The 18,627-nt window shown below is 38.4% G+C and overlaps 1 protein-coding gene across 2 annotated transcripts in view; it reads right to left on the bottom strand.

The window, feature by feature from the left end:
• Positions 1–18,627, bottom strand: part of LOC125450906 (guanine nucleotide-binding protein G(q) subunit alpha) — a 193,676-nt gene that overhangs the window by 96,913 nt on the left and 78,136 nt on the right. For both annotated transcript variants that reach the window (XM_048527281.1, XM_048527280.2), the window contains exon 2: positions 15,847–16,031. In XM_048527281.1, the coding sequence (XP_048383238.1) occupies positions 15,847–16,031 (185 nt within the window). The remainder of the gene's footprint in view (positions 1–15,846; positions 16,032–18,627) is intronic.

The following is an 18,627-nucleotide window of genomic DNA, read 5'->3' as shown; positions in this document are numbered from 1 at the left end:
CCAACCAAGTGATGTGTAGTTATGAATCAGTATCACAATCTTACTGCTTTCCATTTGTTAAATACCCTATTCATTTGTCACCAGCATGACACAGCAGCATAAATCATTTACAGGGAAACAGAATAATGTTCAATCAATTTTACATCTAATTTAAAATTTCATTAACACCAGGCTGCCAAAAAAATTATGAAATGGAAAATAAACTTAATCCTGGATTACAATAATGAAAGACATGACTACTTACAAGAAACTATCCAGAACTGCTCAATACTTGCTAGGATGAAACTCAAAGATTGATGAAATAAGTTTATCCAAAGGAAAACAAAAATCAGCATGTAATTCCAGTATTTTCAATATATTTAAATTAAAGACCAGCTGTCCTTAAAAAAATGCACAGCCAGTTTCAAATAGGAATATGAGGGGGGGGGGGGGGGGGGAATGGAAGCAAGAACATGGAAATTAAAAACAGCAAAATGACAAGAACAATGACAAAGGACAGGTGGGAGGAAACAGGGGAAATGGAGGAGAATAAAAGGAGAGGATCAGGAAAAGCTAAGAGAAGAAAGAGGAAGAGGAGTAGAGGAAAAGGAAAGCAGTAAAGGGGAAGAGGGGGAACAGATAAAGATACTAAAGGAGAAGGCAGAAAAGGTACAAGGAAGACAATAACGTGGCAAAGACCAGGTTAATAATAGGCAAAGTTAAGGGGAGGTGGTAGCAATGTCACTATATCAGTAATCCAGACACCCATCCAAATGCCCTGGAAACATGGTTTCAGATCACAGTATGGCAAATGATGAAATGTGAATTCATTTCTTTGAAAAAAAGAATTAAAAGCGAGTCTCATCATGACCATGTAACCATTGTTGATTATTCTGACAAACAGGAGAGGTGGCAGAGGAAAAGAAAAAGGGGCAGGAGAAGGAAAACAGGTGGCCTGGTTCACCAATTTCTTTAGGGAAGAAAACGTTTTGTCCTTACCTGGTCTGCCCTGTGTGTCTCCAGACATACAACAATGTGGTTGACTCAACTGTCCCATAAGATTAATTTAAACCAGCAAATGTGGAAACATTTGAACTTCCAGTTCATTGCTGAACTGATGAAGCAAGAACTCATACTTTAAGGTGTAAAGTGTAGCCTGCAGACTAACGGCACTGTCGACTAAACAGTACTTTTGTTGAAAATTATACTCTAAATTATAGATCAGTACTTTTAACACATGCAAAAAACTTCACCATCAGGTACACATAATACTGTTCTTGAATTCTCCCAGATTTGGTCCAAAATGAATCTGAGATCCCAAGGTGCTTACTTTTGATTTCCTCCTTTTTTTTAAAATCTGGTAACTTCTGACTCCAGATTTGTCCTTAATAAAAGTATTACTGCAGATCCTTCCTCTCAAAATGAGCGAAGCAAGTTGTCCATGTTTGTTTTAGCTCTTCATGTATCTTGCCTTTTAAAATCAGTGCTTGAATTTCCACTTGCATTCTGGGATAGTGAACCACTGAGACGTGTGGCCTCCAGCTGCTCTCCTCACACTTAGCAGTAATATTTAATTATCTTCCAAAAATCATGCAACGTATCAGCCATGTATCCTTGCCTTTTCAAAACTCATACCACTCAAAATCATATCAGTTAACTAATCATATCAGAAAGACATTATTAAAGATGTCTTTTTAAATAACTCAAAAGCTTGCAAGCTATCACCAAATTAATACCCCGAGCGTAAAATTTTATTGAGGAAAAACATAAGTCACAGGGTCGCCATAATTTCAGAAGAGGTTTCTTTGCTTCATGAAGGCACTATAGCATCCTTGGGATGAACATGTTTTACAACAAGCAATCAGATACTTCAGTTTCCCCTTCATATGAAATTGAAGTCAATGTGGAATTGATTTTAAAAGGCACACCTCAAACAATACACAACAACATTTTGTGGAGGAAGGTACATCATCAGCGTGCATATCATTAGGATGTGAAGCAAACTGTGATCTAATAAAACACAGTGGAGATCTGAAATCATCTGTCTACAGGATAAGTGCATCATTTCAAAAGGCAAAATTATACCAAAATAAACTTCAACAAAACTGCCACAATTTTGTGATGTACCCAAGTACATCTTGGAATTTGTCTTAATCTATAGGTACCAAGTTTTGATTCTGGGAGTATGGTAGGCCAGGTGGATCAAATGTCAGGAGGAGAAAATTTCAGGGACAGTGAACATAATAGATTTAAGATGTATAAGGCTATGGAAAATTACAAGAATTAGTCCAAAGAAAGAATAATTAACTGGGTGAAAGATAAACTGAAGAGGCTAAGAGTGGACCTAATCCACATAAATTGTTTATTTACAGCTTTGGAATTTATTCCAATGAGCTGTTTTTAAAGAAGTTGTAATTCAGGCATAGTTGTCATTTCTCAGGCAGGCAAAAAGGAGACCAAACAAATCCAGAGTTCCCTAGAGATAAAAGATTAATGGGAAAAAGAAGAAGAAAGCGTACTTAGGCCAGATGTCAAAATGACAACAAAGCAAAGAATCAGGCTGAATATAGAAGCTTCATTAAGAAATTAGAAAAGGAAATAAGAGAAGCCAACATAGTAAATGAGAACGAGATTGACAGCTATAGTAAAAAGGTCATCCAAATGTCTGCAAAGGCATGTAAATAGTAAAAAGCATGAGTAGGCCTGATTTGGGACTAACAAGATGATTTATGCACGGTGGCAGGGAATGTACTTTAGGTAGTAATAGTATACTTTGAACCTGTGGTGACCAAAAATGTTGTTATTGAGGGGTCATGGTGAAAGCTGGAGGCAATTCAGGTGCTTACAGTTTTAAGAGACAAAAAAACTGCTGATGCTGGGATCCAAAGTAGACAAATAGGAGGTTGGAAGAACACAGCAAGCTTGGCTGCATCTGGAGGAAAGGAGAAGTCAACATTTCGGGCATTACCCTTCTTTAGGGCTGGATGTGGGGGTAGGAGAAGCTGCAGATAAGGGGGGGGGGTGGTAGTGGATTGGTGGCGCACCCCCCCCCCCAATCACTCACCTGCAGCTCCCCCTAACTCCACATCCAGTCCTGAAGAAGGGTAATGCCCGAAATATTGACTTCTCCTTTCCTTCAGATGTTGCCTGGCTTACCATTTTAAAATTGCTACGGAGGATGCTGTGTATGTGCCTAAGTATAGTGGAATGTCACTTTAAAAGTCTGATCACATCACAATGAAGTCATTGGCTAGTTTGGGCAAAAAAAAGTGCTCTTTACTTTACTGTCTATAAGAGTGAACATCTTGATAATAAAACTCCTACTGTTTAACGCTTCAGCATCCTGGTCCTTCTTGGAACTTAACACAAGATGAAAACTGGTGGTGTGGGTAGGCACTGCAGAAGTTGTTCACCACATGCTCTATCTGAAAGAACGCGGTCTAACGAGTGCCCTACATGGAGGGAAATGCTTTCAGCAAAGTGTGTAGACAAGATAAAAAACAAACAAGCAGCCTCAGAAATACCTTGTTTAAAGCAGTAGGAACGAAGTAGTGCTAAATTTGCATGGCACATCATGTTCTGCAGGTCTGCCCCATTGGGGGCGGGGGTGGTGGGAAGCAGGAATTTTTGGCAATGTAGGGCTATCTGATGGAAATACAGACAGCTGGAACTCCTAAACAGAGAGATTCTATTACTTCATTCAAGCTCACAAAATTGAATCAGATATGGTTGTCTGTGTTGCTCAGTATAGTGGAGTTGAGGTGAGGGAGGAAGAGACAAATAAGAACAAAAAACTTTATCCTCTCAAGAAGTGTGGTACAGCCAGAGAATCTGGATGCTAATACTTATGAAGAAAGAGCAGGAGTCCTACAAAATCAGTTTTCACCAAAACCACAAGTGTTCGCTAAAAGGTTCAGAGTGTACAAATCCTACCAGGTCGTGTATCTGGGCTTCCAAAAAGAACCAGGCAAAGTATCACAAAGTGGTAGTCAGCAAAGTTGAAGTCCATTATATTAAAAGGACAGTTGCAACACAGATACAAAAAAAATGGCTTAGTGACAACAAATTAGTGCGCAATGGTTGATGGTTCTTCTTCAGACTGGAGGAAGGCTTGGAATGGAGCTTCCAAAGGGTCAGGATGTTAATCGTCATGATATATATGAATGACTCAGATCTTGCTGTACTGGGCACAAATTCAAAATTCACAGAGGACATTTAAGTATTGTAGGCTGTGGAGAGGATAGTGTACAACTTCAAAAAGACACTAATAGGAATGAGTAAACAAACAACTGATGAAATTATTACAGAGGTAGTAGGAACAGCCGTTGCTGAAGAATCTGAGATAACACGGTGTGAAGCTGGATGAACACAGCAGGTCAAGCAGCGTCAGAGGAGCAGGAAAGATTGACATTTCGGATCGAGATCCTTCTTCAGAATGGGGGAAAGAGGAAGGAGATTCAAATAAAGAGGGAAATGGGGGAGGCGGATAGAAGATGGATAAAGGAGAAGATAGGGTGAGAGGAGACAGACAGGTCAAAGAGGCGGGGTTACAGCCAGTGAAGGTGAATGTAGGTGGAGAGTTGGCGGGGGGTGGGAGATAGGTCAGTCGAGGGAGGATGGACAGGTCAAGGAGGCGGGATGAGGTTAGTGGGTAGGAGATGGGGTGGGGCTTGAGGTGGGAGGAATGGCTAGGGAGCTGGGCTGGTTTTGGGATGTGGTCGGGGTGGGGAGATTTTGAAGCTTGAGAAGAAGTCCACATTGATACTCTTGGCTGCAGGGTTCCCAAGCAAAATATGAGATGCTGTTCCTGCATCTTTCGGGTGGTGACATCGTGGCAATGCAGGAGGCCCAGGATGGACATGTCGTCTGAGGAGTGGGGGTGTGAGTTGAAATGGTTCACGACTGGGAGGTGTAGTTGTTTGTTGCAAACTGAGCATAGGTGTTTCATGAAATAGTCCCCAGGGAAGTGAGGGTAATAGAATTGTGGAAAGATGATACAAAACGAAAAGGGTACTGTTTCAGTAACCCGCACTACATCTACATAAATCATTGAACAAGACAGCATAAGCTGACAGAGCAGTTAATAAATTGTTTAGCATCCTAGACCTTATCAATTGAGAAGTATAAACGTAAGAAAGTCATGTTAAACTTGTAGGAAGCACTGGTTTGGCCTGAACGGGAGCACTGGAGTACAAGTCTGAACAACTTACTTCAAGAACCAAGTGAAGGTATTGGAAAAGTGCAGAAGAATTCAGAATGGTTTTAGAGATGAGAAACTTCAGACAATTTGCAGAAATTGGGATTACTTTCCTTGGAAAAAGAGATTTGTTATAGATATTTTAAACCACAAGAGGTTGAGATGGAGCATATGGGGAGCAACTGTTCTCAATCAAGAACAAGATGGTCTAGTTTTTAAGATATTTGGCAGAAGTAGCAATGACAACATGAGGAAAAACTTTTTCATGCGGCAAGTGGTTTGGATCAAGAATACACTGCCGTGGAGTGTAGTGAGGAAGGTCAAACTGAGACCATCAAGCGTGAACTGAAATCACCACATGAAAAGGACAGAATATGTTGGACTAAGGGGGTCTAGGCAGATGAACTTCTCCTCCAGAGAGCCAGTACAGACAAGATGGGCCAAATGGCCTCCTCTGCCATGATATTCTATGATACTATGATGCAACTTTTGAAGAGATGTGACAAAGTGCCATCATAATTTTGTTTAATCTGTTGCTTTTCTTCTGAATGTTCAGACTTGGATCCAAAGGTTAAACCCCTATTGAAACTGCAACAGGCACTTCAGTATGCAGCTAATAACCATTTGTTACTTTGAACTAACCATGTACTTGAAAAGGATTTGCATATTTGTCATGTACCAAAACACTTATTATCTGCAACCAATGCTCAAAGGGCATTAAAATTCCAGATTCCAATTTGTTAATGTTACTAAAATATTTAAACTAACATGCTACGTTGTTAAATCACAGAGATGTTTGAGTAACTGTATGCTTTAAAAATGCCCGAGTGCTATTTATGTGATGATTCACTGTGCTTATTTTAAAATGTTGTGTCATGGGTTCTAAAGAAATTCAACCATTTCAAATGGGAAAGTTAGGCTTAACAGATCCTTTGCTTACTTTTAATTCTGGGGTACCCTCTACAGATGTCTCTCAGCATTTTGAGAGAAACAAAGCAGCAACTGGTTAATAATAAAGTGTACAAATTTAGTTCTAAAACTGTATTCATTACCAGTTTCAAGCTAATTTACTTAATACAAGAACAATGTGTCAGCCTTTGCATTATTATAGCACTTGCCTTCAAATCGGCAAGTTGTGGGTTCCAGCCTCCTTTCAGAAATTGTGTTCACTGTAACTGGTACCATTTTTGAAATGTGAAGTCAAGACCTCCGTCTGATCTCCCGAACGAGGACATATAAAATAGCAATTTCATTAGAGTAATGTTAAAACACCACCCTTAGCAAATACAACTAAAAGAGACTACACGGTCATAAGTTTCATTGTTAGATGTATGCAAGTTGGCTGCTGCACTTTCTAACACTGGGTCACGTTAAATCAAGTCAAAAAATCATTAATCAATTGTGAAGCACTTTCGGACTTTGCGTGTAATGGTGCTATATAAATCCAGGTTCTTCCTGATACTGTCCCAATGTAAACACATTTTGTCGTACAGGACAAGTTAATGGCACCAGTAATACTTACAAAATAAGTTACAAATATCCACACTAACAATTCTAAGCAGAACTACATAAAATGAATCAGAGCATTATGATATTCTTCTCTTTTTGCTTGATTTGACAATTCAACCACAGCATCATGATCTGCCCCCAGGTACAACAAAGAAGCAGATGATGAATTCACTCCTGCCAGAATAGAATTAAAACCAATCACTGGCACCAATCAGATCCCTTTCACCAAGTCATCCAGCCATCTCAGTCAGTGTTCCCTAAAAGTCCAAGTTGTGTGGCATTAAACACATTCACATAACATATTCTTGCAGCCTGGAGCTATGGATGATGTTGGATAAAGATGCCAACTTCACCCCATCACATCGTTTACCAGAATTCTCTCCTGCCCTTAGCATCTGATGGAAGGAATTACAAGCTAATATACAACCTGCAGGGCCATCAAGTCCGGGTGTTGCACTTGACATTGGTGCTTTTCACTCAGAGGCAACGGTGCTACCAACTACACCAGGCTACCCCCTTGTGATATACTACTGTTGGTTTCAGAAAATAAACTACACACATTTCCTATACATATCATGCACTAGACGCTGTAAAACAAAGTTAAACAGTTACATAATAATTAGTGCCATGCTGTTGACTGGGCTCGAGCCTCAAATAATGTAGCCTGCATGCCTCTAAGTCTTTTTGATGTGTCCACCCTTTGCTTGCTGTGATCTGCCTGTACTGCGCATAAACAAAGCTTTTCACTGTATTTCAGTACACATACCAAAATTCTTTGTAGACTACATAGCGTTTAAAATTTTAAAACATTCATCTTTATATATACATTCTTAGTTTGCTTCAAATGCAGTTGAGTGATGGCAGCAGTAAACATGACATTCCAATGCCTTATCTTTGATGAGCTTAAACGTTATTGTGTGCTAGTCTTCGTTCTCCGAATATATTTAGATTGGGTGATGATGAAAATACTATTTCCATATTTGCCCAGCATCAATTCAATTGCAGCCTGATTTAGCACAGCTCAGATTCTCTAATTTACCAAAATATGCTTTTTCTTCTTATGCTACTTTTGTTGAGTAAAATCAAGTGTAATCAGCTTTAGGGAAGAAAATGCAAATACCTAGGAAAGATCTTTGGTCATTTGGACACTGCCCAAACAGGACTCTTTAAACAAGAAGAAAGATGTATTTCTGTTGTTTAAAAATTGTTTTAATGCTTCAAGTTCATTCTGTTTGGTTGACATTTCGTTAATTAGGGTTGAAGTTACTACCCCCATTTTGAATAGGGAACTATATTTGTGCAGACAGGCTGAAATTACATAATGAAGTAAATATATATTCGATGTTACTGAAGCAGCAACAGGCACTGGGCAAGAATTCATTAGAAGGGTATGGGGGAACATCACAGCATACATGAAAATGAGATGCTAAACTGCTGCAAGCTACAATGGCATAAAGTTGGCATTAGTACTTTTGTTAGATACCAACAAAACTATTTTTGCCAACAAAATGAAATGGCTGTAATTCCATCCCCACCACCATGCTCATTACAAAACTCTGTGCATGGACGAAGACCAGAACATTTACCTTTAAGGTGCTATATAGCTCTCTACTGTCATTCAAACCAGTTTTGGTTTTATGCGATCTTGTAGCTGATGAGTCTATGATGACCGTGATGTTCATCCTAATACCAAGGTTCTGGTATACAATGTAGTCAGTCATTTTTCTGACTCTTCTATATGGTTCTGAAACTTGGAAGATACACAGATGTCAACAATAGGAAGCCCTTGAGAAGTACCATTAAAGCTCTTCGAGAAGGGTCTGTCGTGTCATCTAGGAGGACACATCTACTAATATCAGTGTCCTTGAAGGAGCCAATAGCAACATCAATGCCACGGCCATCTGAAACTAACCCCACTGAGCTGGTCATGTGCTTAGGATGCCCGAGTTCTAACTGCCAAAGCAAATCAGCTTTGCCCAGCTCAAGGAAGGCACTTGAATGAGGACAATGACGAAGGAAGAGTTTCAAACAAAATACAAATCAAAAAAAGCCAAATACAGCTCCAGTCCACATATCAGCAAAGTGACGAGAATATCACCGAGAGTGCTATCAAGCAGCACTGCAACAATAACCTGTTCACCAATGCTTAATATCATTTTGTCAAAGCTGCTCTGCTTCTAATCTCATTACAGTCTTCACAGTCTTTCCTTTTGCAGTCCATGATCAGAATATTTACATAGAACGCGTATATTCTTATACTCAGTGCATGTATCTCATTAATTCCTGCAGACTTTTAGACTTTAAAAACAAAACTAATTTATTCACACTCACCTAAATTATAATGCAACAGTTCACTGTAGTCTCACCCACACCATTTCACACACAAAGAACAGTTACAAATGAAGATAATAAATAGTTATAGCTTGTAATTATCTGAATCTCTTCATGGCAGGCCCACAGTCTGCGACGAAGCTGATGCTTTAAAGCTGAAGTGAAGGTCTTGTGAAGCAATAGATTCTCAGCAGGCTGTGAGGTTTTTGAATGTCAAAATTTTATGAGGTTGATTTTAAGAGGTGAATTCAAATTTGCAACAGGTAGCGCACTAGAAATTAAATTTCACTACTGCTGGAATCAGCACAAGTTAAAATTGTTTCCAATTACACAATATCTCCAATTTACCTATCTGATTGACAGAAAACACAAAAACACAGACCAAGTTTCTGTACTTAACAATAACTATTTATTACAGGGAAAAAAAACAATTCTACCCACTGGTGAACAACGAAAGTTGACATCTAATTCAACTACCTTAAAACTCTAAAGCCTGTCATCAACATGCACACGCACATATACAGGCAGATTTTTAACAAAAGTGATGTTATGGAAGGAGGGGGAAATACTGGATAAACAATTCAATAGCACCAGTTATCAAGGTTCAATTAGTACTTCTTTCATTTCCCAAACCCTTCCCAAGCTCTTTGGTCTTTCAGGTTCATTTCTTTACAGGAGACAGAAAATTGCTGGTTCACAAAGTAGTAATATTCTGACTTGCTGGTTAAAAGCAATATGCCAAAAGAATGGCAGGAGAAAAACACCACACTTTAACTTTAGGTATATTTGCTGAATAGACAGGGGTACCACCTCCCTTTCCAGAGGACAGAGTTTCTCACTGAATCATTCCCACCCACAAGCTGTTCAACTACCAAGCAACCCGAGATTTGTCAGAGTTGATCTTTGGTATCCACAACTGATCACAATTCCACAAACCAATCAGCTACATGTTGCTGGCAGAATCTCACTTTGTATGCACACCCCAGTTTCACGTCATATATTCTACATCCTCCCTCAGTGCTTACCAAGCTCTAAAGTAAATATGACTGACAATGAGTTTCAGGAACTTGTTTTTTTAAAAAATGTACAGCAATTCTTTCCTCAGTGCGTTGTTGTAAGGCAATTCTTTTTTCCAAAAAATTAAGTAAAATAAAAAGATGCAGTCTTTACAACAGATTGAAGATATCCTTCATTGGAACTCTCTGCTGATAAGATATTATTGTTTAATAACTTGGTTCCTTGGATGACTTGCAATCAAGTTCAATGACTTTCTGGTACTACTGTCTGAAAAATACTTGCACTTTTTAAAAGTAGACAATAATATGGCTTCCTCATACACACTGTACAAATTCAACATTCTTTTCCCAAACTTCAGATTGTTGTGTATATTGAATGTACATTTTTGTTTTTTGTTGACACCTTGAGTGTTTGAGACATTGGGTCATTTAAACATGAAGACATTCAGTTTAAGAACATACTTTCAGGTTTGTTGTGGTAAATGACATTCGTTCAAAGTTAGCCTGCAATGTTCTTTTTGGTTGTACTAACCTACTAACATCATACCAACAAAGCCACACCACCACCCTTCCCTTCCTCTTGTTCTTCAAAAGGTCTCATGCCCTTGAATGTTCAGTCGCAGCTTTGATCTTTTCATAACCACTTGTCCGGAATGGCTATAAAAGATCAGTCCCATGAATCTCTATTTATGCTATTATTCAATCATTTTGTGCCAAATTCTTTGTGCATTCAAGCAAAGAACCACTGATTTTATCTTAATACCCTTATTCCCACTTTTTATTATGCCTTTCCTAGTGGTATTATCACTGATCTATACATTTTAAAGGGCTACAGGGAGAGTGCAGGGAAGTGGAGTTGAAATGCCCAACAGTCATGATTTAAATGGCGGAGTGGACTTGATGGGCCAAATGGCCTTACTTCCTCTCCTATATCTTATGGTCTTATGGATCTTTTAATCCAGAGACCCAACTAAAGTTCTGGGGACCTGGGTTCAAACCTAGCCACGGCAGGTCGTGAATTATGAATTCAATAAAAATCTGGAATTAAGAGTCTAGTGATGACAGTGAATCCAGTGACATTTGTCAGAATCACCAATGTCCTTCAAAGAAAGGAAACCTGCCATCCTTACCTGGTATGGCCTAGATGTAACTCCAGACCCACAGCAACGTGTTAGACTCTCAACTGCCTTCTGGGCAATAATGCTGGCCAAGCCAATGATACCACCATCTGATGAATGAATTTTAAAAATCTGTTTCTTCCTGTCCCACAATGGATATCACTGTCAAAATGGCTGCCCTGCGATACCACCACATTCCTTATGATTTGCAAACCCACATTTCCTTCTTCCTGGAACCTGATTCTCCTTCAATTAGTTTAAAGCCAATTCTCAGTATGAACTATTCAGTTGGACACGGGGTCCTAGCACATTAAGTGAAGCCTGGCCATCCAGAATAGCTCCTTTCTACCCTCATCCTGACGGCAGTTTCCAAAGAAGCAAAACCAATTACACCCGCATCAATCTTGAAGCCATGTATTTAACTCTCACTTTATTTACATTATGCCAATTTGCCCATGGTTCAGGTAATAATCCTGAGATCATCTTGGGTTAGAATTTTAATTTAGCTCCTAACTGTTCAAAATCTTCCAGCAAAACCTCCTTTCCAGTCCTATCAATGTGATAGATGACTACTAGATTATTTACTTTCCTCTCCAAATTTTTCCCCAGCCCCAAAGAGAAAGCAACATAGAATTCAGGATCATTGAGTCCTTCGAACCTGCTCAGCTAGTCAACATGATCACTGCTGATCATCCAAGACAGTACCTTCATCCCAATTCAGATATCCTTGACCTGGCATTGGGCAGGCAATACAGCCTTCAGGACTCATTCTTACAGTTGCATAGAATAGAATCTATGTCCCAAAATATACAGTCTCCCACCACAATTACTTCCTATTTCATCCCCCAACTTGAATGGCTCCCTATACCATGGTGTCACTCTCATCCACCCAGATTGCAAGAATCTCCATTCTGGACTACAATTACAGGGACTTCAGATTGTCAAGAGTTGCTCCTTGGCTCCCACAACCTGCCTCACCAACAATCACACCCTCGTGTCTCGATCATAAATCAAGCTTGAATTACTTCATTTAAGTGGTGGACAATCAAAAACTAACAGGACCACAAGCTCAACGCATAAACCGAAACTTGATGATATAGCCAAGGACAGGGATACGCAAGTAAAAAACTGCAGCATTCACAGCCATCTTCAGTGAGTAGTATTGAGTAGATTATCAATCTTTGACTCTTCCAGAGGTCCCCAATATCCCAAATATGTGGTTTGCAGCCTACTGAATTCGATCTTTGGTGTCAAGAAACTGGCAATTATCCCAGATACAGCAAATGAGAACTCCTATTATTCAAGCTGCAGGACTGTAGATTTGTGCCCTGACACCAGTCCAGCTTATATCAAGTTGTCTCAATACAGCTACAATTTTTAAAATTTATTGCCAGAGTTTATTGCTTATCCCCAATCACATCCAGGAGCAGTTAAAAGTTAATCGCATTGCTCTGGATTTACACTTAGGGCAGACCAGGCAAGGACTGCAGATGTTCTTGTCTAAAGGACATGAGTTAACCAAATAAATAATCAAATAAAACAACTGACAATGGCTATATAGTTTCCACTGGGTCAGCTTTTTCCGAACTCAGATTTCACCTTCTGCCATGGCAGGAACAGAGCCCATGTGCCGGGGTTCTGCATTGATTGTCCAGTGACATGAGTACATGCTATCAACTCACCAAGTCTGGCATCTCATTGAAAAAGAAAAGAAAATTGCCCAATATATCCTGTCTACAAAAGATAAAGGGAAATCCAAAACCTTTCAGTTGTTGTCCCATCAGCTGACCCTGAATCAAAATGGAGGAAAATATCATCGAGAGTATTGATCAGAAATGACGTTCACAGCAATAGGTTGTTTGGCTTTCAGTTAGACAATTGCCCCAGGCCTCATTATAACCTTCGTCCAAATATGGACTAATGGTTTGAATGGGTGGTCTTTGTGATTTTGCAGCTCAAAAAGCTCAATCCAACCCAAAGTCCTTGAATTGACTGGCACTCCATGCATCAGCTTAAACATACATTCCGTGCACCAGTGACACACTGTCAACAGTATATACCAACTAACAGATGCACTGCAGAAACTGATCGAAGACTCTTCCATGCTGCATCCCATATCAGCAAGCTCTATCTCTCAAAACCAAGAGCAGCATGCATGACAAGAACACTGCCTTTACGTCACAATGTATCTTAAAATGGGAAAATGTCAGTATTTCTTCATCACTAGGTATGAATCAGGGAACTCCTTATCAAAAAGACAGTGAGAGTGTACCATTATTATAAGGACTGCTGTTCAAGGATGCAGCTCACCTTCCCACTTGCAATCAGGCTTAGGCAATAAACTATAATTATTGACAAGATGATTTCATAACAGAAAATTCTTACCCTCCTCGCTTAGTTTTCTGGCTCCTTATCTCAAGACCATTAAACCCTGCTACTGAAAACATAAAACCTGATCCATAAACAGCCAGTTTCAAACAAGAAAAGCAAAGTACGGCAGATACTGGAAATCTAAAATAAGAGGTGCTTGAGAAACTCAGCTGGTTTGTCAACATTTGTAGACAGAGAAAAGAAAAAGAGAATTAACCTTTCAAGTTCAATGTGATTCTTATACTGGATTCTAAACACTAACTTTAACTTTGCTCTCCACAAAATCATCAGGATCTGCTTAGTTTCTCCAGCACTGTTTGTACTTCAAATTAACATCTGATTCAGTTTGTTACTGAAAGGCTTGTTTGTTTTTATAAACAAACAGGATCACTGTGTCCAAAATCACCACTGTGCAATCAGATCTCTTTCATCAGCAGTTTATGCCAATATTACTTCAGTTTTGTAACTGTAATTTTAAAAATAATACTTATAATAAATAATGATCCTAGTACTGCAGAATCGGAAGTTTTGGTTTAAAAACACTTTAGCAAAACTATGTCACATTTCTCCTCAAAAGACAAGGGTTTAACTCTACATTTTAAATTCAATTTTGTATTTCACACTTATTTATACAAAAAAGGGAACAACTGACATCCAGATTTAAAAATCTCACTTCCAAAGTCCTTCAACTTTCCAATTTCCATACATTCTATATGTTAGAAGATCAAGATATTGCATTTTGTATGCTGATAAATACTGTACACAAGTGGCAAATTCTGCATTTTTTTTATATTACATAAAGGAAATGCAAACACCTACAGCCATGGCAAAAATATTTTGCAAGGATAATAACGAACCCTCCATAACAACTGCCAGGAACGACTGGATATTCTAAGGTTTCTTTCCCTTTAAAAATTGAGATCCTTGAATTTGTGCTAGAGTTTCATAGGTATAAATAAAGGTGATTCCATTTTTGGAGATTCTGAAAGAAGAATTAGAAGGATAACATACTTTACCAATATATCCAGACGGAAATGCAGGAAAATTTTATTTACATTGGGGAAGCTGGAATGTGGAATCAGTCGAAGTGGTTAAGGCTAACAGGATGGATGTCTTTAAAGAGAAGCTACGTTTACGAACATGTGAATAGGTGGAAAAGAACAGAACATATGCTGATAGAGTTGGGAGGAGCTGAATGGCAGGAGGTTTGAGTGAATACAGACAATGGCACAAAACAGCTTGTTTCTGTGCTGTGAACTGTGTAGGATTCCTTGGAAAAATGTGAACTATTTCAATAAAAGCAAACAGCAGAATTTGGTAAGTCAATTTGTATTTTTCAATAAGCAGAGACTTTCAAACCAAAGTATTACACATTGTTAAAAAAAAAGTGTTTTCTTAAATGCAAATGTCCTCAACAGTTTGCAACAATTTTCTGCATTATGTTAGTGAGTTAATACTTACAAAATTTTAAAAAGCTGACATTAAAGAACGATTTTAGAATTTGAACATAATCATAACGGCATAATGTAACTAGTTTTAGAAAAGGGAGAATGAAGAATTAACTCATTGAGGATATGATTTATTACACATCTAAATAAAGGAGACAACAAAGCCCCCTTGACACCAATAGTCCTTTTAACTGCTCAGAAATGAATATTGCTGAAATTTACCAGAACTTAAATCGCAAAGCATACAACAGTAGAATAGTCAGGAGTACATCCGTCATTTTCATGCTTTTTCAGTGACTATTAGCTTAATACAATGGACAACACATATGTATTTTCAAACCAAGATGAAAATTTCCAATATATAAGAATATGATAGTGCAAGCACTTAATTTCAGTGTAACTATCAATCACAACATGCTTTTTCCATCTGACAACATTCTAAACTTAGAACTGCGGCTGGTTTAACAAGTAAGCTTAAACATGCATTTTTCTGGACATTAATTCAAGTTGATCAAGTTTATCTTCCATCAGAAACTTACCTTAAAAGTAGAAGTATGTTATTTCTGTTCACATGGAAAAAAAGGGTTTTGGGAATTTGCCAATAGCCCACACAGTTTTCCAGTCTTAAATGTTCAGCCTAGCAGTGTTCAATTTAAGTCAGAACCAACACATATCATAGCAGCAGCCACTGATTTTAAAAAAATGATATTTTTAAACCATCACAACTTTGACCAAAATTACAGCTGAATTAAACTATCACATGTTTTGGAGGAACGAATCTGGTGTACTACATTTTAAAACTCACTCTGGTTAACATGTAAACCCAAAAGGTTTCTTTATTACAAAAAACTGTAAAATTTACAATTGCAATCATTTACCTTATTGTACTCATATTTGTACTGTATTTTGAGTGTATCCATTGCTCTGATCATAGCCTGCATGGCAGTGAAGATATTCTGATAAACCAGTTTTGTGAAGCCTCGTTTGTCCTCATCAGAGTACCCTGTACCATGAATGATTCGCATTTGTTTGATGAATGTGCTCTTGCCACTTTCTCCTGTGCCTGAAAAAACAAAACAAGAAGAGGGTCAACAATATTGATTTCTACCTGACAAAGCTTTGTAACAATTAGAAGGTATTAAACAAAATTAAATCCAATTATAAAAAAAACACATTCTGCTTTTCTACGAAGATAACATGATTTCTTAAAAAGTGTCTTAAGCTACCTTTGAGTTTTGAATGATGAAACCATCAAAATCTTTTCCACATGAATGTGTATGGAGAGTTTATTTTAATCATTTTACGTCTACCATATATGTTAATTTATGGCATTCATTATTTTTGCGCCAGCTTCTTGAAATGAATAATTATTAAAATCCCTGAACTTTTAGCTTTTAGTAAACATTGATAAACTATTCGTCTGTTGGGATTTTTATACCTATAAATACACATTTTAAATGTTCTAAACGTAAAAACTCAAAACCTAGACATTTAATAGCACTGCCGTCATGCAATCTCCCACTATCACTATCCTGGGGGTTATCACCGACCAGAAACTGAACCGGACTTCAAAAGAATCAGAATCCCTCGAGTGGAAACAGGCCCTTCAGCCCAACAAGTCCACACTGACCTTCTGAAGAGCACTCTGCCCTGTAAATGTGCATTTCCCATGGCTAATGCACTTAATCTACATATCCCTGAAGATGATGGACCATTTAGCATGGCCGAACCACCTAGACTTTGGACTGTGGGAAGAATCGGAAACACCTGGCAGAAATCCACGCAGACACAGGGAGAATGTGTAATCTCCACACAGAATTGCTCAAGGATAGAATGGAATCCTGGTTCTCTGAGGGAGCAGTGCTAACCAGTGAGCCACCACGCTGCCCTTGGATCTTTGTACTCCATAACCAACGTCAGAGATCAAATAGCAAAAAGACTAAGTTCTGATGAAGACAAAGTTTTGCTTATAGTTTTGCATTTCTTTACTTCTTGAGCTTATTAGTAACCCAATGAGTAAATTTCATGAAAACCATGACCCAATTTGGGAGCATGCAGGTTTGGCTTGGTTTGACTGCGATATAAATACTATGGCTACAACAGCAGGTCAGAGATTAGGAATCCAGGAATGAATAACTCACCTAACTCCCCAAAGCTTGTCTACCAACTACATGGCATCGATCTGAAGTATAGTGAACATTACAGTTCCCAGCCAAATGGCAAATGTAAACAGAATTGTTCTCAGCATCAAATAAAACCACCACACTCCCAAATTGGGCCTTTTTTTAAAAAATAAAATTATGCTTTGGATTTTTAAAAAGCTCAAGTAGTAAAGAAATGCAGAACAAGAAACAAAAGCTGTGTCTTCATCAGAACTTAGTGTCAAAGATCAAATGGAGAAAAGACTGACTGTGGACTAAAGAGGTTACCCTACCTTTTTTTGGTAGCACCCTGCTTCTGTCCTTTGGACATTTATATCCTACATTAGGGGCAATGGCCTAGTGATATTATCGCTGGACTGTTAATCCTGAGACCCAGATAAAGTTCTGGAGGTTTGGGTTTGAATCCCACCATGGTAGATGGTGGAATTTAAGTTCAATAGACATCGGGAATTAAGAATCTAATGATGACCACAAATCCATCAGCCATTGTCAATTGTCAGAAAAACACATCAGGTTCACTAATGTCCTTTGGAGAAGGAATCTATAATCCTTATCTGGTCTAGCCTACATGTGATTACAGACACACAACAATGTGGTTGACTCTTAACTGCCCCTGTGCAATCAGGGATAGGCAATAAATACTGCCTAGTCAGTGACACTCATCCAGTGAATGAACAAAGAAAAAAAATTCACCTTCCTCCCTTTTCTAAAGGTCTATATTTTGTTGTCCCATTGAAACAGAGGGTCAATCATACTGGTTTCATAAACTTAGGAAAACTGCGAAGGTAAGTTTAAAATATTCACTGAAAATAAAACATGCTAGAAATGACAGGGGGTCAGGCAGCAACTGTACAGAGTGAGCAAGCTAATGTTTTGAGTCTAGATGGCTCTTCAGAGCTGATGTGACACATCCAGTATCTGCAGTAACTTGGTCCTACATGGTGTTTAAAATATTCATGTCTGTTTTCAGCCACATAGAAATAGTCAAAAAAAGGTAAATAATTCAATTAGACAACGCCTTCAAGAATTTTTTCTTCATTCAGCAAATGGGGGCTCTCTGTGGGATAGTCTTGGCATGGTCGTATATTTGAATGCCTGACAGTTTCAAGAAATTACCATCAGACTCTCAGAGCAGTTTCTGATGCAAAAGTAAATTATCAGTCTTCTTCCTTCTCACTTTCCTGTCATTGTTCCAGGCTTGACTCCCTCTTGGGATTAGTACACAGCCTTCTTTCAGCCTTTTCCAAGAGTTAACATGATAAAGCAACCAAGCGATCCTTCCTTATAAGCAGAAACTATAAATGTCCTTGTGTCCACTCCCACCAAATTTCTCAACAACATGCTGACTTGGAGTTAAAAATCTGGCCAACCTTGATTCCATCCTTTTTACCTGAACATGACTAAAATAAAGTATAATTGCAAAATCCCAAAAATGATTTTATATCCAAAGTATCGCCACCTTAAGTCAGTTACAGCATTCTGTCTAATTGCATCAAT

Source organism: Stegostoma tigrinum, chromosome 3 (assembly GCF_030684315.1).
Source record: "Stegostoma tigrinum isolate sSteTig4 chromosome 3, sSteTig4.hap1, whole genome shotgun sequence".
In the NCBI taxonomy this organism is placed as follows: Eukaryota; Metazoa; Chordata; class Chondrichthyes; order Orectolobiformes; family Stegostomatidae; genus Stegostoma; species Stegostoma tigrinum.
The sequence above is the reverse complement of the archived record's forward strand: the minus strand, read 5'-3'. Positions and strand labels throughout refer to the sequence as shown.